The sequence below is a fragment of the Rhinatrema bivittatum genome, chromosome 5 (genome assembly GCF_901001135.1).
Source record: "Rhinatrema bivittatum chromosome 5, aRhiBiv1.1, whole genome shotgun sequence".
NCBI classification, from domain to species: Eukaryota; Metazoa; Chordata; class Amphibia; order Gymnophiona; family Rhinatrematidae; genus Rhinatrema; species Rhinatrema bivittatum.
The window spans coordinates 207,407,946-207,429,291 of NC_042619.1; the positions used below are offsets into that span (position 1 = coordinate 207,407,946).

Consider the following 21,346-nt stretch of genomic DNA (forward strand, 5'->3'; position numbering starts at 1 on the left):
ATTATGGCCGTTTGGTTTCAGAGCTCTCGCTCCACTGAAAAAGGTTTGCTTCTTGTATGCTATTTGTAATCTTTCAGGTATTTGAATATATTGTTTCCCTCCCCTTCTTGCTTCTCTCCTCTAGAGCTGGAGCCCCAAAATCTGGTCCTGGAGCGCTGCAAACTAATCTGATTTCCACAATGAATAGGCATAATATATACCTGCATACAATGGTGGCAATACATGCAAATAAATGGTTTTCTAAAGAAGTAGCTGAAAAAGCAAGGCAGAAAAGATTAGCATTCAAAAACTACCAGGCACAATCAAGTTGTGGAATCTGTTGCCAGAGGACAAGGTCAAGGTGACGAGCACAGCGGGGTTTAAAAGAGGTTTGAACAAGTTCCTGGAGGAAATGTCCATAACACATGATTAGCCAGGCAGACTAAAGAAAGCCATCACTATCCCTGGGAGTGAGTGACAGAAATCAGATCTACTTTATGGGATCTGCCAGGTACTTTTGGCATGGATTGGCCATTATCAGAGACAGGATGCTGAACTCAGTGGACGTTAGTTTTTATGTTATTAAGATCTAAGGCAGCATGGATTGGGCCAGCAATAATCTTGTCGGACAAATCTCATCAATTTCTTTGATTGGGTGACCAAACAGCTGGATCAAGGGAGAGCGCTAGATGTAGTATATTTGGATTTCAGCAAGGCCTTTGATACGGTTCTGCACAGAAGACATAGATAAATTGTGCGCCCTTGGTATGGATCCTAGAGTGACTTACTGGGTTAGAAACTGGCTGAGTGGGAGGCGAAAAAAGGGTAGTGGCAACTGGAGTTCACTCCAAGATAGAGGTTGTTACTAGTAGTGTGACGCAGGGATCAGTCTTTGGACTGGTTCTTTTCAACAATTTCATAAGTGACATTGCAAAAAGATTGTTGGGAAATATTTGTCTTTTTGCAGATTAAACCAAAATCTCTAACAGGGTAGACCATCCAGGAAGGTGTGGAAAATACGATGAGGATTTAGTGAACCTCGAGGAATGGTCTAGGATCTGGCAGCTAAGCTATAATGATAAGAAATGCAGAGTAATGTATTTATGCTGCAAAACTCTACGGGACAAGTACAGTATTGGTGGTTGGAATTTTTCTAAGCACAAAAGTGCAGGATCTGGGAGGGATTGTATCTGATGATCTTATGGTGGATAAACAGGTGGATAAAGTAATGGCGAAAGCCAGAAAGATGATTGGCTGCATAGAGAGAGGAATGGCCAGCAGAATAAGGGAAGTGATATTGCTCCTTGTGGGATCTCATTTTGAATACTGTGTACAATTCTGGAGACCATACCTTTGTTATGATAGTGCCTTGGGTTGGAGTAATACAGTTAGGTTTAGTATTATAAGGTAGGATGAGTTATGGTAATCTCCTGAAGTGAATGTCCCCTGGCCTACAAGATTAAAACCTCCCAAAAGGGGACACAAATTAAGGAATAAGAGACATTAAGCTCAAATAAAGCAATAAGCTGCAATATTAAAGGACAGGTTTCAGGCTAGGGATGTAGCTTTGGGGACTTTCTACTGAAATGAACATCTTAGTATCCAGCTGGCAACTTTTGAAAAGACTTATAAAACATAAATGGGAATAAGCCAGCCACCTACTGCACTGCAAAACATGACAGAGCTACAGGAATAAAGACTCTGAGCATTGTAATACCAGAGACTATTTCTCCCCACCTTCCCCCAACAACTAGGGCTGGAACATCGAGATACAATGTTGGATATACCAATCAGGGAAGGCCTCAACACGTGTCCCAAGCCTCTTTGTCAAATGATGTGGGAGAACAACATGACCCCCACTATCAAATGATCAAATGATCAGGCCTGGGTCTGAAATGAATTTGAAAAATATCTACCAATGAACTAAGAGACATTCCAGTCTATGGACTTGATTTCTATAAAAGAAGATGACTGAAAGCAGAACTTTGGCACATTTAGTCCCAGGGCTGGACTGGCCTATCAGGGCTTAGGGCACGCCCCAGTGGGCCGGTCATTTTGGTCATGTGATGAAAGGTAGCAGCACGACATCTGCATTGGTTGCTTGCTGTGCTGTGTCCCCGCACTCTGGTTAATATAGCGTGAAGGGCCTAAAGAAACCACAGGCAGAACCATCCTGCTGGCAACCAAAGGAGGAAGAGAGAACCAGGCCACCACCGCTGGAGCAAAAGAAGAGAGATCTGACTGCGGGCCCAAGTATAAAAAAAAAAAAAGAGAGAGACCCGGCTGCAGCCGCCACAGGAGCCCAGGCTGGCAGGGCCAAAATGAAGAGAGAGACTTGCTGTGGTATGTTGTGGGAGCTCAGGCCAGTGGGGCTGAAAAAAAAGGAGAGACTCGCTGTGGGCTGCCTCCGGAGCTAAAATAAAAGTAGAGACTCGTTGGGAGCTCAGGCCAGTGGGGCCGAAAAAAAAGGAGACTCGCTGTGGGCTGCCTCCGGAGCTAAAATAAAAGTAGAGACTCGCTGGGGGCCACCAGTGGAGCCAAAGAAAATCAAGAGAGACCCAGCTGCAGGTTGGTAAGGCCAAAGAATGAGCAAAGGCAGAACAGTGTGAGAGAAATTGGGAGTTTGGAGTACGAAAAGAGACTGGGAGCCTGCTTGTGTGTATGTGCCTATGACAGAATGATTGGGAGCCTGCTTGTGTGTGTGTGTGTCGGTAAGAAAGAGATTGGGAGCCCTCTTGTGTGTGTATGTCTGTAAGAGAAATTGGGAGCCTGCTTGCGTGTATGTATGCCTGAGAGAGAAAGAAATTGGGAGCCTGCTTGCATGTGGATGCCTGTGTGAGAGAGTTTGGGAGCTTGCTTGAGTGTGTGTGTATGCCTGTGAGAGAAACTGAGAGCCTGCTTGCTTGTGTAGATATTTTTATTTATTTATTGTTTTTATATACCGACATTCAATCTCAATTGAGATATCACACCGGTTTACATTCAGGTACTGTAGGTATTTCTCTATCCCCAGCGGGCTTACAACCTAAGTTTTTGTACCTGAGGCAATGTAGGGTAAAATGACTTGCCCAAGGTCACAAGGAGCGACAGCAGGACTTGAACCTTGGTCTCCTTGTTCATAGTCCACTAGGCTCTTCCTCCGATATGCTTGTGAGAGATTGGGAGCCTGCTTACATGTGAGTGCCTCTGTGTGAGAGACTGGGAGCCTGCGTGCGTGTGAGCAGCTGAATGAGAGAGATTGGGAGCCTGCTTGCATGTGGGCATCTGTGTAAGAGAGACCGGGAGCCTGCTTGCGAGTGAGCACCTGAGTGAGAGAGATTTGCTTGCGTATGGGTGCCTGTGTGAGAGAGATTAGGAGCCTGCTTGCATGCGTGTGTGTGTGTGTGAGAGAGAGAAAGAGTCCACAACAATTTTAGGATGAGTGGAAATCAAACATTCCCAGGTAAAGAGAGCAGGGGATTTTATTTTAATCCTCGTTAGTTTTAATTATTGGGTGTTATCTGATGTGTCTCCCAAACACCAATAATATTTGAAAACAGTAAATTTAAAAAAATGTATGAGTTTTCAATTTTCTATTCATCAGCTGTTTTGAAATATTTGTTCTTTTTCGAATATGTTTTACTATTATGTTTTATATTGGTTTTATTGTTTGATGTTTTATGAGGAATAGTAATGTTTCTGTTTTTCATATACATACTACTTTTAAAGTGAAACTCAAGACTTGGCTCTTCCGTCAAGCTTTCCCAGAGAGCTAAAAACAAGAAGAACAACAACAACCATCCTTGCCTTACAGCAATAATCTAATGTTTATATTACTTCAGTTATATGTTTCCAAGTTGTGTTCTAAATTGATCTTAGTTGTTTTTCCCAATAGATTGTACTTTATTATATATTATCCGTTCATTATTTCGATATGTTCCATGTAAACCGCCTCCCCGGCGATAGTTATTTCTGTTAAATGTGAACCGGAGTGATATGTATTGTATACAGGAACTTCCGGTATATAAAAACCAAAAATAAATAAATAAATAAATATACAGTGTCTGTCTTGTTTCCAGTTCAAATTTTGTCTGCATGTTTCTTTTTATACTTTATAGGCTCTTTACTCTGTTTTTGTGTTATGTGTGCCGTCCGCAGCAGATCCGTGGCGCGGCCCTCTCACCTTCTCATGTGGACTCCAGCTCCTGGTTTCTCTTCGCTGGCAGCGGTGTGTCGCCAGCTCCAACCTCAGGTCGCCTCCGGTGCCTCCAGCTCTGCCATGGTCAGTGTTGCCAGTGTTGACAGCCAAGATGTCCTTGCTCGTTGGGCCTCTCCGCATGGCCCGCGGAGAGACATCGCCATTGGCGCTGTGCCCCTCCCTAGGCGCGCACGCTCACATCACTGGTTCTTTTAAAGGGCCCGCGGCAGGAACCTGGCCACAGCCCTGGATGCTGACGTCAGAATTCTCAGCGGCGTTGCCTTTGCAACAGGTCTCCTCGTACTCCGAGTACTCATTGCTGATAGAGAATTCTCTCTACTTCATGTTCCTGACTCCTGTGGTTCCCGGTTCCTGTCTTCCTTGTTCCTGTCTCAACTATGTGTTGGGCTGACTCTTTGGATATCGACCCAGCTTTGCTTGACTACTCTTCTGCTCGTCTCCAGCCCCGGGGACCTCTGCTACGCCTGACTACTCTTCAGCCTATCTACAACCCCAACTGACTGAGTCGGCTTTTTGCATAAGAGAAGTGATTCTTGGAAGAGCTGTAATGGCAGACATAGAAAAACAGGTGGAAAATGGACAAGTGTAGCAGAAAATCAGAGAGTACTTCAACAACCACATACATTGTAACACAGTAACAATGGCAGAAACAGGCCATACGGTCCAACCAGTCTGCCCAGCAAGCTTCTTATGGTAGTAACTGATGCTCCCTAAAATCTGACCAAGGAATGGATAAAGAGAGATAAGCTTAAACCTAAAGATGACAGATTGCTAACTGCAGCACAAGACAGTGAGCTATGCACACAACTGTTCACAATGAGGTAGATTTTAAAAGGTGCGTGCACACATGGCCGCGCCAATTTTATAACATGCGCGCCAGCACGTGCATGTTATAAAATCCCATGGCTGTGCGCATGTGTGGGCGGCGTGCGCAGGGGGGCTCCCAATTTTGTAAGATTAAGTGCAGCGATGCAATCGGGCCTCCCCGAGTTCCCTACGCCCCTATCCATGTACACCCCTTACACCCTTTCGCCTATCTTTCTTTTTTTTTTTGCTTACTACTCCGTTGGAGCAGAAGCAACTTACGCACCCCGGCCAACTGCCGGCACGTGCTTCCTCAGCACAGCAGCAAATGGCCACAGTGCTGGCCGCCTCCAAGCCCGTCCCTCCCTGCCCCCCGGACCGCCCCTTTCTCTGGGCCTGGCACTTCTGCGCATAACGGGGATTATGTGAATCGCTGGGGCCCTTTGAAAAAGGCCCAGCCTCGCGCGTAACCCCCATTTTTTTTTATGCGTGTGGCCGTTTTAAAATTCGGCCGTTTATGCATAGAAATAAAGAGGTAAAAGTGACAGATGGAGATTCAGTAGCACAGAACTGAATGGAAACCATTACCTATCTCGTCACTGGGTGCAATATTAAGTGAAAACATTTCCTAACTTACTTTCAAGTTTGCCACTGTTCCAATGTTCCTTTGCCCTGTCTGTCTTCTTCAGGAGAATGTTTTCTTCATCAGATGGGATTTTTCATTCCAGAACAGACGTGACACTTTGCATGCTAAATAATATGTCTTGTTTCACTGCACACATCTATTTGCCTTAACTCTCTTCAGCATTCCACGAGATAACCCACCCATTGTGCGTTTCTGAATTTTAAGTAGATTTTCTTCCTCAGACACGATAGTGTTCATTGAACTTACATAGGAATGACCTAAAAAATGGGCTTGGTTCATTAAGGCCATTCTCCCATTCTATATCTAAGAACAAATAACTTGATGAATCGGGCCCAATGTTTATACGCAGGCTTACGAGAACGCTTCTCAGCCTCTTTTTTTTTAGATGGCGCACATGATCCTGAATGATTGCACACATCTTCCTCATCCAAAGATCTCCGCACCGTGGAGTCATAAGCAGTAGGCTGAACTTCCCCCGAATAAAGCCGACCGGGCATCGAACGTCAAAGTTAGAGACGCGCGATCCCTTCCATATGTGCAAACACCTTTTTTTCCCCAAAATATTGGTATCTTGGGACATGACCAGAAAGAATGGCCTAAATTCCCCACAGCAGCTGAGCACGTTATATAGAGATCTGAATCTATAATATGTGCCCTAAAAGCTTGATGCTGTGATATAAATGCTCTGCTTGGAAACAAATTGTTTTCCTCAACTGCATATTGCTTGAAAGCCTAGAGATGTATGCAAAATTTGCAATAAATTCCTTTACAGAAGCCTGTATTTGTAAATCTGTTACCCACCTAGACCACAGTTTAGAAAAATCCCATTGGCTCTAAATCCGAATTAGTGTTTCGTAGAAAGAAGAAAGAGTCCCCCTTCCTGGGTCTTCAATGTCAAACCACTCCTGAATCATGTCCTAGTGATCTTTAGTCAATCCCCCCCCCCCCCCCGCACACACGCTCTAATGATTTTACATAGTGAAATGCCTGCATATATAGGAATTAATCTTTCCTTTGCTGACCAAAAGTTTCCTGCAACTCTTGAAATGGGAGAAAGTCCCTATTCTCCTTTAATAGTTGTCCTATTATTTGTAACCCTTGACGCCCCCACCTCACTGGATTGCCTGTAAACCTGGTACAAATTGCAAATTGCCTTTTAATGGTAAAAAAAGGGGATATCTTATAAGATAGTTGTAGCCGCCGAATTAGCCACTGCCAAGTTTTCTGGAGCAGAGTAATTAAGCAGTGATTTAAGTATACCAGTAATTGCCCATTGGGGGTATGTAATGAAGAGGATAGTGACAGCGGGTACACCCAACCTGTTTCAAACTGATTATCAATTTACTAATTAGTTTCCATCAACCAGTCTCCTATATGATGTAAGTTTGCGCGATATTAAATAATTTCAAATTCTGAAAATCCAGGCCACCTTTGCCCCATGGTTTCATTAATTGCTGCAAATAAATGCCAGCTTTTTTTCCCCTGCCACAAATAAGACCAAACTTCTTTAGCATAGGACCGCAACGTGCAACTATCCAAATGAAAGGATACCCATCACATATAACCATTTAGGCAACACTACCATCTTAAACAAATGTACTCTACCCATTAAAGCAATACTTAAAGGAGACCAGGCCCGTAAAATATTTTTGGTAAAATCCAACAATCGCTGTACATTCAACGATTGCAGGTACTTCAGATCCTGGGGTACTATAATTCCTAAATATTTTATTTTCCTGTCCGTCCACCTTAGCGGGAAATCCCCTATCCAATCCCTTGATTGCCACTCCCCAATTTTTAGAGCTTCACACATCCACATTTAATTTAAAACTCGCTAACTCCCCATATCTTGTAAACTCCCCAATTAATTCCTTCACTGATAACTCCGGACCTGTCACATGTACTAAGAGGTCATCTACAAAGGCTGACATTTTAAACAATTGTTTCCCAACAGAGACTCCCTGTATATATCTATTAAGTTGAATATCTAAGGATAACACAAACATTAGCAGGGAGAGTGGGATTTAAATCATTTTTATACCACCTATCAAAGTTTCTAAGTGGTTTACAGATAAAATATTCATAAATAATACAAGACATAATAATAAATAGACAAAAAATGGGAATAAAAAAGCTTTAATAAATATGCCCCTTGGATTGGTCCCAAATGGAAAGTCTCACAGCCTGTTGAGAATCCCATTTTATACAGCGGAAGTGCCATCACAGTTGTCTTTCTCCCCCGCTCCCCCTCTCCCCCCTCACTTCTCATATCTTACCTTGAGGCCCTCTTCCTGTTTGGAAAGATCTTCACAGTCTTTCACCTTCAAGTCAGGGGAGTTGAGGAGACGTTCCACGTCTGACACCGACTTCAGAAGTCGTAAGATCTCCACCAGGTATGCAGAAGGCACATAGGAGGTTTCTACGCTCATACCTTCGCTCATCACTACAGTTGTCTCTTCATAAACAGTTTGCTGGTATAAATACACAACAGAATGCTTCTCTTAGTCTCTCATCACAGTCATTACTTTCATTACTATTGTTTTGCAGGTCTAAGCCATTTCCATCTCATACCCTAGTGTCAAAATAAAATAACCACCGTCTGTGGAGCGTCAAAAGCAGAATGGGCTAGAAACGAAGAAATATGCTTTCAAAAACAAGAAAAGCCGAGCAGTGTATGAATCACTTACTCTCCTCATCTTAGCATGCTTGACAGAAGGCTTCACAGGATCTTTATAAACACAACTTAACAGAATGTCAGTTTTCTGTAACTGTACACAGGAGGAGAATGTTGTGTAATTTGTAGTGCTTGATCTAAAATGTACAAATACCGTCTGAATAAAATAATTGCATTATTTTAGTATGATTCTAATGCACTGCTCTAGTCTATAAAACGAACGCAGAGCATTCTATAAATATGCAATATATAGATCCGAAGGTGAAGATATGACCACCATTAATCTACTTAAATCAAAGCTTTTTAAACAGTTACTTTTTCCTTTTATTTTTCTATATCCAGGACTGTAAAATTATTTACACAGAATAACAGCAGCCAATAAGGGCTTCCATTACTGTCCCGTAAGTAGCTCAAATGTGATATAAAATGAAACCAGAATCAAAATCACTTTAATCCCTTTAAAAATGTGTTTGTACAGTGGGATGAAAAGGCACGCTTAATTTTATTAATATGTGGGATCACAAAGTAAATATTGGCAGATAAAGAAAAGACCCAAATGGTCCATCCAGTCTGCCCAGCAAGGTATTTAGGACTGTAACTGCCGCTCTCTGCAGGTTGCCCCAATGCAGAAATGTTACACCAAAAGTTACCACAGCAGAAACAATAGGGAGTAAGTAAAGGAGAAATTGTGAAGAAGATAATAGGATAGGACACCAATAGGGAATGACTTAGACCATCTGGACCCCCTAAGGAGCTATAGCAAAGAGGCATAGGGTTAATTGGTTTCAATTAAACCCTAGTGACATTGAAAGGACCTAGACTAAAGATCTGTGATTCAAATTCAAAACAAGATTGCAGGGCAGACTCGATGGACCATCCAGTCTTTTTCTGTAGTCTATTTCTATGTATCCATGTATCTACTACTCCATTTCTTCATTTCCCTCCTAAAGCCATTAGAGAATCCTCTGTGTTTATTCTAAGCCCTGTGAAGAAATACATTTAGATGTTGTTCCTGAATCTACCCACTTGGAGTTTCATATCTTGACCTGCAGTTCTACAGCTTCCTTTCCATCGAAAAAGGTTTGATTCTTCTGCATTATTAAAAATCTGTATCATATCCCCTTTCTCTCTCTCTTCTAGTATATTATTGCTTAGGTCCTCAAGTCTTTTGGTGCAGACCTCACACCATTTTGATCGCCCATCTCTGGACCATCTCCATCTTGTCTTTATCCTCCAGAACTGAACCCATTAGGCCAAGTGAGGCCTCACCAGTGACCTAAACAGAGGAATTCTTTATTCCTGCTGGTTATGTCTATTTCTATGCAGTCCAGCATCATTACTATTTTAAGAAATTAGATATGTGTATACTAGACAGATAAATAGCTGAGTTAACACAAGTTAGAAACCTGTGCTAATTCAATCATTTTTCTGTGTGGGTACTTTTCTGAATGTGGAGTATAAGCACCCTGTTTATATAGTATAAGCACCTAATATGTAAGTATAGACTACTGGTTTTGAACCCAGTTCCCAGGACAACTGTGTCTATTCAAATAGTACTTAGCCGACTAAGTAGGACTTAACAGGCTAAGAGAGAGAGAGAGAGACACTCTTTAAAAGGCTCTCATATTAGTCAACTATTTATACCACTGTAGGTGGGTCAACTAGTAACTCGAGGTGAGGTTTTGCTTGTGGTCTACTGTTTCAAGGGCAGTTTTACATACACAGTCAGAGGTACGAACAGCGCAGTAGACATCATTGAAGATGTGATGTCATTTGGAGTGAGGAAAGGTAACAAAGATGAGATTTGTACCAAGTACTCTTGCTCTAGCTTGCAGGGCCGGCACGTCTATTAGGTGAACTTCGGCGGTTGCCTAGGGCACAGAGCCATAGGGGGCGCCGAAGAGCAGCCACGGTGCCTCAAGCATGACCGGGGGCAGTGCAAGGGTCGCCTAGGGCACCCGATACCCTTGCACTGGCCCTGCTAGCTTGATGCATTCTACTTAGTTGCTATCAAGCTAGGGCAAGAGTACATTGTACAAATATCATCTCTGTGAACATTTCCTCACTCCAAGTCACATCAAATCTTCACTGATGTGTACTGTGCTGTTCATACCTCTGACTGTGCATGCAAAACTGCCCCCCAAATCCTAGACCACCACCAAAATCTCACCTCGAGTTACTAGTTGACCCTCCTACAATGGTATAAATAGTTGACTATATGTGTGCTACCTCAGAGGCACTCTCTCTCTCTCACTCCCTCTCCCGCCCAAAACAGGATGTGCAATAAATATCACAAATCCCATCTCAGGCATATCACACAATATAACACCAGAAAAAAAGGTTTGTTATTTCCAGCATTAAAACATGCATCACACACAACATTAAACACCCCTCATTTTCATAAACTCCTCCCTTTTGACTAAAATTTAAAAATGTGCTTATGCATCTTGTGATGTGATAAATAACACATGCATTATAGCATTATCATGGGAGTTAGGGCCCTAACACCCACAATAAGGCCCTAACACGATTTGAAGAATGACCCTATTAATCAGGTAAGTTCTTTGTCAGATAACTTTGGAGCAGGCAATGGGCACAATAGGGCAGCTCTACTTAGCCGGATATGTTATCAGCTAAGCAGCGATATTGAGACTTAGCCAGTTAAAAGGAGCTATTACAAAGGCAACAAATGTCTGGTAGAAAAGTAAACAAATATAAGAGGAAAAAGAAACCGATCTGGTGCTCAAAGGATATGGCTGGAAAAGTAAAGGCAAAAAGAACAGCATTCAAGCAGTACATAAAACCCCATAAAGAGGAAGACAGGGAAGAATATCTGGTGAAACTGAGGGAAACAAAGAAAGAAATCAGGAAAGCAAAAGGTCAAGTGGAAGACAGGATTGTCAAAGAGGTAAAGCGAGGTGACTAATCATTTTTTAGATGTATCAGAGAAATATTATGAGTGTTTAAAGTGTGCTCCACACTGGACAATATGTATGAATTCTAAGATGCGGAACATGAGCATTTTTAAATAAATAAAATTAATAAAGGAGGAAGGCCCAAGGTGGTCTAGTGAAATTGAAAAGTGACAAGGGGCAATGTGTGGAGAAAGACGGAAAAATGGCAGAAATATTAAACAAATATTTCAGTTCGATGTTCACTAAAGAAGACCCTGGTGAAGGACTGTTGTTGATTGACAACACTATGGATGGCGGTGGTAGATGTGACCCTGTTTACAGAAGAGAATGTATGGGAGGAGCAAGGAAAACTGAAAGTGGAGAAGGCCATGGGGCCGGATGAGGCACATCCCAGTATACTGAGGGAGCTCAGAGATGTGCTGGCAGGTCCACTGAAAGACCTGCTTAATGGATCCCTGTAAACGGGAGCGGTGCCACGGGACTGGAGAAGGGCGGTTGTGGTCCCACTTCACAAGAGTAGTAGCAGAGAGGAGGCTGGAAACAACAAGCCAATCAGCCTCTCCTCGGTGATGGGAAAAGTCTATAGTCTACCCAGCTAACTCAGACAGACAGCTATTCTTTGAATGTGTACCCCCTATGTATGTCTATATATAATAGTTACCCTGTGTACTTATATGAGTATAGGATGAGAACCCAGTGTATATAAACCATATTATGTGTGCGTATAGTATGGGAGGCCTGAATGTATATAAATAAAAATGTAAAATAGTTTGGACGTAATCGATAACCTCAGAAACTACTGCACCAATTGCTTTCAAATTTGGACACAACCTTGCTTTCACTTTCAGCAAGGTTCTTCTCTATCTAGATTACATAGATGTCACACGGTTACAGAGAAAAACATATTTTTACATGTGCGTGGGGAAAACAGCGACATCTGTTGGACAGACATATATGTACTGTGCATGCGTGGGCGGGAGCGCACGTCGGGCACAGCGGGACCAACATGGCGCTGGGAGGAGCAGCAGCGGTGCACGTCGGGCACAGCGGGACCAACATGGCGCTGGGAGGAGCAGCAGCGGCGGACTGGCGGCGATATCGGGCGTGGTGGTGTCGGCCGGCCGAACTTCGACACCTGGGAGGAGCTGCGGCGGCGATCTGGTACTGCTCACGTGCATGACAGGGAGGGATCCTCGCTGACCTCATGTCTTCGGGAGCGGGCCGCGCAGAACCGCACAAGAGGGAGAGGGACGGGGGGGGGATCAGCTGGGAGGGCATTGCGAGCGGGAGGGGATCTGAGTCAGGGAAGGAGATTCAGAGAGGGTGTGCTGTCACTGACGAAAGGGTAAGGAGTAGGCGGGGAGAGGTGACAGTGATGGGAGGGAGAATGAAGGGGGCGGTGAGTGCCAGGGGAGAGACACAGAGGGGAGAGGTGAGTGTGAGGGGTGAGAGTTGGAGTGGGGACAGGGGAGTGAAGGGGGGGTTACTGACCAAACGGGGACGAGTGAGTGTGAGGGGAGAGAGTTGGAGTGGGGACAGGGGAGGAAAGGGGGGGGGGAGTGACCAAGGGGGAGGACGATGTGTGACTGAGGTATATGAGCAAGGGGAAGGGGGAGGGGGGAAAAGAACCTGACTCTGCCACTGCAACGCATGGCGGGCCACCGCTAGTATATGTATATAATTCTCACCCTGTGTATATATTTGTATAGTTTAGACACCTGGGGGTTCATATTCAGCCGCTATGCGGCTTGGCTAGTTAGCCGGATAAAACTATCCGACTAACAGCCTGAATATATTCATTGGTGTGGGTACACTGCTGAGTATGCCCAGCTATCCTAAAGTTGGCTGGATAAGTCTATCCAGCCAACTTTAGGGAAGGTCTGCAGGATGACCAGACTTAGCGAGGTAAGCTATCTGGCTAGCTCCTCCCAGTTATGCCCCTAACTTAGCTGGCCAACTTTTAGCCGAATAAGATATCCAGCTACAAATTTAACTAGATAAATGGCAAATATTAATTTAGCTGGATAATTTCTAAGTTATCTGTCTAAATGCTTCTGAATATGGACCTCTCTGTATCTGTGTATATATAGCACAGTTAGCATGTGAAGGTATGTATATAGTATGGTTACCATATGTATGTGTGTGTGTATGGAGTATCAGATCCTATTTATATGTGTGTGTATATTATATGGTCTCACCATATATATATAAGTGTGTGTTTAGTATGGATATACTGAGATCCATATTCAGACACAGTCCAGATAGCAAAGTTAGCCGAATAAACTTATCTGACTAACTTTGGAGGCATATTCAATAGTGTAGCTGTACTACTGAATATAGCTGTCTATCTTAAAGGTAGCTGGCTAACTTTAACTGGCTTACTTTAGGACAGGTCTACGGGCCAACCAGACAGCCAGCTAAGTTATCCAGCTAATTCAGCTCCTTCCAGTTATGCTCTCAGAATGCCCCTAACTTAGCAGGCTAACTTATTAATCAGTTAGAATTTCGCTGGATAAGGGCCCAAATATTCATTTATCCAGCTAACTTCTGAGTTAGCAAGATAAATGCTTCTGAATATGGACCTCACTGTATATGTGTGTATAGCATGGGTACCCTTTGTATCTGCGTGTATAGTTAGATTCCCTATTTCTATATGTTCCTGTATATTATTTATTTCTAAGTGGGAGCATTGGATATAAATTATATAGATTTAGTTAAGAAGTAAGTGAAACATTAGCCATATAGAAGATATTAAGCATATAGTATACTGTAAGGGGCGGATTTTAAAAGGAGCGCGAATAGCCTACTTTTGTTTGCGCTCCAGGCGCAAACAAAAGTACGCTGGATTTTAGTAGATACGCGCGGAGCCGCGCATATCTGCTAAAAACCTGGATCGGCGCGCGCAAGGCTATGGATTTTGTATAGCCGGCGCGCGCCGAGCCGCGCAGCCTACCCCCGTTCCCTCCAAGGCCGCTCCGAAATCGGAGCGGCCTCGGAGGGAACTTTCCTTTGCCCTCCCCTCACCTTCCCCTCCCTTCCTCTACCTAACCCACCCGCCCGACCCTGTCTACACCTCCCCCTTACCTTTCTCCGGGGATTTACGCCTCCCGGAGGGAGGCGTAAATCCCCGCGCGCGAGCGGGCCTCCTGCGCGCCGGGCAGCGACCTGGGGGCGGGTACGGAGGGCGCGGCCACGCCCCCGGACCGCCCCGGGCCATAGCCACGCCCCCCAAACGCTGCCGACACGCCCCCGAAACGCCGCAACAACCGGGCCCGCCCCCGACACGCCCCCCTCGGAGAACCCCGGGACTTACGCGAGTCCCGGGGCTCTGCGCGCGCCGGGAAGCCTATGTAAAATAGGCTTCCCGGCGCGCAGGGCCCTGCTCGCCTAAATCCGCCCGGTTTTGGGCGGATTTAGGCGAGCAGGGCTCTGAAAATCCGCCCCTATATGTATAAGTAGCATGGACAACATCCTCTGTATTTAATATGTGCAACCTGTTTGTATGTATCATTGTATATGTGTATGTGGTACAGATATCCTATGTGTGTGTGTATATATATATATACTCATATATATGTGATATATATGTGTGTTTATATGTGTGTATAATATAGGTACCTTGTGGATACGAGTATACCTTACAGACATACTATAAACATCCTGTGAAAATGTGTGTGCGCGCATGTGTGTGCGTGAGGGTGTAGTATGGACACTCTGAGGTAGATTCAGTGGTGCGGCCTTGCCACTTAATATACCCAGCTATCTAAAAGTTAGCCTGATAAGTTTATCTGGCTAACTTTAGACCTGCTCAGCCCATTGCTCTAACCAGTAGGCTTCTCATAGTTCTTTGCACATGCTGGCATACTAAATGAAGGAAGATATACCATCTGATAAACTGTCACACCACTTTAGGAAGAAATGATGGAACCATATGGATAGCAACTGTCTCTTTCAAGAACCTCAAAACTAGTTTTCTGCATGACCAGTCCTGCAATTCCTAAATCCTACTCTCAAAACAAATGGCTGCAAGTACAGCAATGATTGGCATGATGGCAGAAAAAGACCATTATGGCCTATCCAGTCAGCTCATCCAAATCAACTACTCAGCTTTACGATCCCTACCACACCTTCAGAGATTCCCTCTGTTTATCCCATTCCTTCTTGAATTCAGATATTATCTTCATCTCTACCATCTCTACTTGGAGGCTGTTCCATGAATCCATCAAGCTCGCTGTAAAGAAATACTCCCTTAGATTACTCCTGAGACTAACCCCTTTCATTCTCATCCCATGACTCCTCATTCTAGAGCCTCTTTTCCTCTCAAACACACTTTTCTGAAAACAGATTGAAGGTTTATTTTGCTTCCAGTCCTGTTGCTTTCATTTTATGTAGTTCTGCTCTTGGCCTTTCCATAGTGAATACCGAACAAATGGACTCATAGGGAAGACCAATCAGTCTTTTCAACACCAGACCTAAATACCAAGAAGGAATAATCTCCCTCTTGATTAAGGTCTGGATAAGAAGCCAACAATTTACTTGAGAGGAGGTCCCTCTAACTGGCAATAGCCACCACCTGAACCTAGGGGGTCTGAGGATCAAGCCTTTCTTGCATGAAGGCCAAAATCTCCATCACTGAAACATTCCTGCCTTCATACTCCTCTCCATATACCATGCTTAAAAAATTCTCCACGCTCTCACATACTCTAGGGAAGTTGAGATCTTCTTTGCTAGCAAATGTGTTCCTATCACTTTCTTAGAGAACCCTTTCTTACTCAATCTCACTCTCTTAAGGACTATGCTGGAAGGGAAATAGAACCAAAAAGTTACTTATAAGGGACAAGAGTAACAGCTAAGTATGAAAAAAATAAGTGCAAAAGCTTGCTGGGCAGACTGGATGGGCCATTTGGTCTTCTTCTGCCGTCATTTCTAAGTTTCTATAACATTGATCTAGGTCTTCGTGCACCATTGCAACTTGTCACAAAAGATTCCTATGCTGAGGAAGCACCAGGGGTTCTCTATTCAACAGCTTCATCAGATTTGAATACCAGAGATCTCTAGGCTAATCCAGAGCTACCAGAATCATTGAACCTTGAATCCTCTCTATCTTCTGCAACACTCTGCTCACCAAGGGCCAAGGAGGGAAAACATACAGAAGTCTCCAAACTGGTTAGAAGAAATAGCCACTTTGTTAGGAGTGAAACTAGACACAAAATTAATGATGCATGATTAGATCTCAAATACAATTTGGTCATGCTCTTCTCATCTGAGATTTTTTTTTACATCAGATTCAATCTTATCTTACAAAAATGATCTTGAAATGTTAACTTATCCCCCCCTTAGACTACTGTAAAGTGCTTTATCAAGGCTGCACAAATGTTTTAATTAGGCACTTACAATTAGTTCAAAACATATTCAGAAAACTTCTTATTTGGAGCAAATAATTAGGACCCTAAATTAGGGCATCTAATCCTGTTGTTCCCTTTACCTTTAGGTGAGTGAATACTTGCTCACCTTGGCGTTCCCATTGGTGGCCATCAGATCCATCTCTGGTTCCTATCTTTTCACAATTAAGACAAATGCTGTTCTTGAAAGTTCCCACTCTCCTAAATCCAGAGGTTTCTGACTCAAGAAATCCACTTGAACAGTTTCTTTGCTTGCTATAAGTGCCACTGAGAGCACCTTCAAGTGCCTCTCTGCTCTTTTTAGCAAGAGACCTACTTCTGCTGCCACCTGGGGACGTCTATTCTCTCCTGCTGATTTACATACTTGACCACCATTGCATTGACTGACAGAATCCTAACCAACTGTCCTTGCATGTGAGGAGCAAGCCTTAGGAGATCGATCGTTCCTTATTAATTTTGTTTCCAACTGATTGATGGACCATTTGGCTGTCATGGGACTCCAAGTCCCTTGAACTACCTGATCCCTACAATGTGCTCCTCATTCAACGAGACTGGCATCGGTCATCACTGTTATCGAATTGGGGAGCTTGAGGTCCACCCCCTTCTTCAGGTTTCTGTACTCTAACCATCAGACTGATCTTAGTTTCCTCCAGCCTTACCAAATAGCCCTGAGACTGAGGGAACTCTCTCGATAACAAGGATCTCTGTAATGGCCTTATGTGAATCCTTGCCCATGGAATCAGATCCAGCACTCTCGCCATGGTACCTAACACCTGAAGATAATCCTACAATGTGGGAACCTAGGGTGCCAACAGACTTTGCACCTGAACCTACAATTTAAAGGTTTTCTCTTCTGTCATGTGAACCAGACCCTTCTGTGTGTCAAATCAAGCAACCCGGTACTCTAAATTCTCCGAGGGTACTAACTTGTTCTTAGGGAAACTGACTACCCAGCCTAGTTCTTGAAATAATCGTACCACCCTACTGGAGGCCACCCTGCTCCCCTGCACTGACTTTACTCTGATCAGCTGGTCATCCAGATAGGGATGGACCAAAATCCCCTCTCGATGCAAAGCTGCCACTATCACTACCATCACTTTGGAAAAGGTTCTTGGAGTTGTTGCCAGACCAAACAATAGCACCCAAAATCAAAATTGACACTTCAAGATGACAAACCTCAGATACTGCTGATGTTCTTCTCTTATAGAGATGTATAGACAAGTCTCTGTCAAATCCATGGAGGTCAGAAACTCTCCCTGCCTCAATGCCACCATGTCTGACCTTAATGTTGCCATTCAGAAAGTACCCTCAGGTTCACTTGCTTTAAAATAAAAAACTGCCAAACTATGCCCTCTTTCTTGGAAACTACAAAATATATACTTTGCCTTCATTGTCCTCACTAAGACACCTGTCAAAGCTCTTGAGATGGAGGAAATTCCACTGATATAATTCTGAAATTGCGGGTAAAAGCACAGGAAGCCATCCATCCTTTTAGAGTCATGTGGCTCCAAAATAGCTGCCCATTTTCACTGTGGGCCTCCGCCTCCCTCCCCCCCCCCCCCCCCCCATCTCAATCAGCCTGAAAGTCACCTGCTCTTCTCTCTCTCCAGGCACTGCCAGCAGAGCTCTGGTCAGATTGTGGCATGACACATACTAGAGTGAATGTTGCCGTGCTTAAGGCACTCAGGTGGAGCTGCTAGCAATACCCCTTCTCCCAACTGACTCATCACAATCAGTGTCACTCCTTAGCTCCCCCCACCAAAATTACTGCCTCTGCTGTTGTCCAACTCACCAAACAGTTCACTGGCCCTTAATCCTCTCTTTTGCTTTTTTTTTTTTTTTTTACTTTTTCAAATAAAGACAATAGAGCCTAAATAGCCAGAAAGTACCTGAGAGTCCCAGGAATGGGGACAATAAGGAGAAGGAGAGATAGAGAGGGAAGCAAAGAGGTGGGGAAGCAAAGAGGGGTCAGAAAAGGGAGGCAAAAGGAGTAAAGAACAAAAATTCTATTGACCACTTTCAAACATCCAACTTCCTCCACCAGGATACCCAAGGACTCTGAAACTCCTTGGTTCTCTCCTTGCCTCTGCTTAACCAGATGAGAACCCAGCCCCATGGACTATCACCCCAGGAGCATCCATGCCTTCCAATTCTATACCCTGGGATCCATATTCAACAGCATTTAACCAGACATCTTTTGAATATTTCCATCACGTTTCTGTCCAAATTTTAGCAGGATAATGTAGGGGCATTCTGACGGCGTTCTGGGGCAGAATTAGGTTATCCGTCTAAATAGCTTTTGAATATAGACTTCTCTATATTTAGTTTAGGCAGCCTTTTTAAAGAACAAAATCCTCTAAGGAAGTAATTGGACTTTTGAATATTCTTGCTTCACTGCGTTATCACAGATCAAATAATCTCTGGTTTACATTATACAGGACTACAAGCAGATTAGTGAAATACAAAAACTCAGCTTTTTAAACATTTTGATTGTTTTGTGCTAAAGGTTATCTTCCAGGTAGGAAAAAACTGTGAAATGTCACTTCAAAAGAAAATCCTTTATGCAGCTCATACTTTTTTCTTTTCTGCTCTGACATAATATGTTGGAGATCAGGCTGGATCTGTATGAAGGGGATACACAGACAGACTAGATAACGTCAGCCAGGCCTATCAGTCAGCTATTTTTCTGATTGTCGGGTTTTTCTCCATTTCTGGGGGTGTAGAAAGGAAGAGACTGCACACAGCAATGGAAGATCATCTGCATCTTTTGTACCACAGTCTAATCTGTAGATGTAGGAACCGTGCAAAGAATATAAGACCAACCCCCTTCCTCAATCATTTTCCAAAGCAGAAAACATGGCCAGGGTGGTGCGCTTATTGATTTGAGGTAATTGCCCCCGATAGGATTTTAAAATTCGTTCAAATTACCCAAAACATTTGATGTTTCATTTTTCCTTGCAAATGAAGAGATGTTCAATGGTAGAAGAGCTCTGCCAACCAGGCGTGGTTCTATATACAGACAGGGTTGAAGTGGCCGCATCAGGCAGCAACATTTTGGGGTGGCAAAACGTGCCCCCCAAAATGCCCAGGGGCCACCTCACCTTGCTGCCAGATACATATTTAGCTACATGTTGGCAGTTTTCCCACTCCTTGCCAATGGTCAAAAAAGATGAAAGCCCTGCTCACCCCTGGTGGAGCCCAACCCGCTGGCAGCAGAAAGAAAGATTCACATGTCGCCAGCAGAACCCAATCTGCTGGCGGAAGGAGAAGATGACAACTTGCAGGCTGCCGGCAGAGCCCAACCCAACAGCAGCAGCAGGACAGCAAGACTCATGCACAGCCAGAGGAGTAGGAAGAAACGAAAGAGGAGGCCCCACCAGGTGAAGAAGAGGAAGCTTCTGCCATCAGCCAAAAAAAAAAAAAGGGAGCGAGCAATGTGTGAGTGAGGTAGAGGGAGTGTGTGTATGCGCTTATGTGTTTGTGAGAGAGAATATGAATGGCTGTATAACAGAAAGCATGTACATGTGTGTGAGAGAGCATGTGTTGTGTGTGTGAGAGAGCATGTGTGAGAGCATCTGTGTGTGTATAAAAGAACATGTGAGCATTTGTGTGTTTGTGAAAGAACATGTGAACATCTGTGTGAGACAGAGCACGTATGAAACCATCTGTGTTTATGTGAAAGTGCATGTGTGACAGAATCTGTGTATATGTGTGTGAAACAGCATGTGAGAACATCTGTGTGTGTGTGTATGAAAGAGCATGTATGAGAGTATCTGTGAGTGAGAGAAATCATGAAAATGTGTGTATGTAAGAGGAGAAAGTTCACCCTTTCCGCCCCCGCACTAATCCACAGAAATCTCAGGGTGTCTAGAAATCAAACGTTCCCAGGTATGGAAAGCAGGGAATTTTTAATCCTTATTAGTTTTAATTATTGGGTGTTTTTTATGTCTGCTATTTTGAATTATTATTGATGTTTGGAAAATGTTATAATTTTTAAGAATTTGTTATTATAGGCTGTTATTCTATGCATCTGCTGTTTTGAAATATTATTTTTATTAATATGTTTTACTATTATGATTTATATTTTATATTCCTTGATTTTATTATTTGAGGAATGATATTTCTATTTTCCCATTGTTGCTCTGCATTCGGTCTGGCTTGTTGAGGTTTCCAGTTTATTTCTGTTTATACTTTACGGTCTCTTTATTCTGTATTTAGTTACTGAGGTGAGATAGTCTCCTAATCTGTTTTTTCTGTGTATGGAGCTAGAGCAGCTTCGCTAGTTCTGTTTTCCCTAGTAGGAGGTGTATTGGTGGTTAGGATTAGATAATAGAAGGTCTATGGGGCACTCCATGAAGTTAGCAAGTAGCTATTTAAAACAAATCAAAGAAAATTATTTTTCATTCAGCACATAGTTAAGCTCTGGAATTCATTGCCAGAGGGTGTGGTTACAGCAGTTAGTGTAACTGGATTTAAAAAAAGGTTTGGATAAGTTCCTAGAGGTTAAATCCATAAACCACTATTACAGTAATTAATAAGCAATAGTAGCTTGTGATCTGTCTTATGTTTAGGTACTTGCCAGCTACTTATGACTTGGATTGGCTACTGTTGGAAACATGATACTTGGCCTGATGGACCCTTGGTCTGACCCAGTATGGCATTTTTTATATTCTTATGTTCTTATCTGATGTAAGTTTTGCAGCATTGCCTTTTCATAGTTAGGGGTTT

General features: G+C 43.4%; 1 protein-coding gene across 1 annotated transcript in view; it reads right to left on the reverse strand.

Annotated features, from left to right (window-relative positions):
- The window catches only part of DMD (dystrophin), a 3,148,630-nt gene that overhangs the window by 1,459,682 nt on the left and 1,667,602 nt on the right, over window positions 1–21,346 (reverse strand). The window contains exon 42 of the mRNA XM_029603105.1: window positions 7,904–8,098. Coding sequence (XP_029458965.1) covers window positions 7,904–8,098 — 195 coding nt within the window. The remainder of the gene's footprint in view (window positions 1–7,903; window positions 8,099–21,346) is intronic.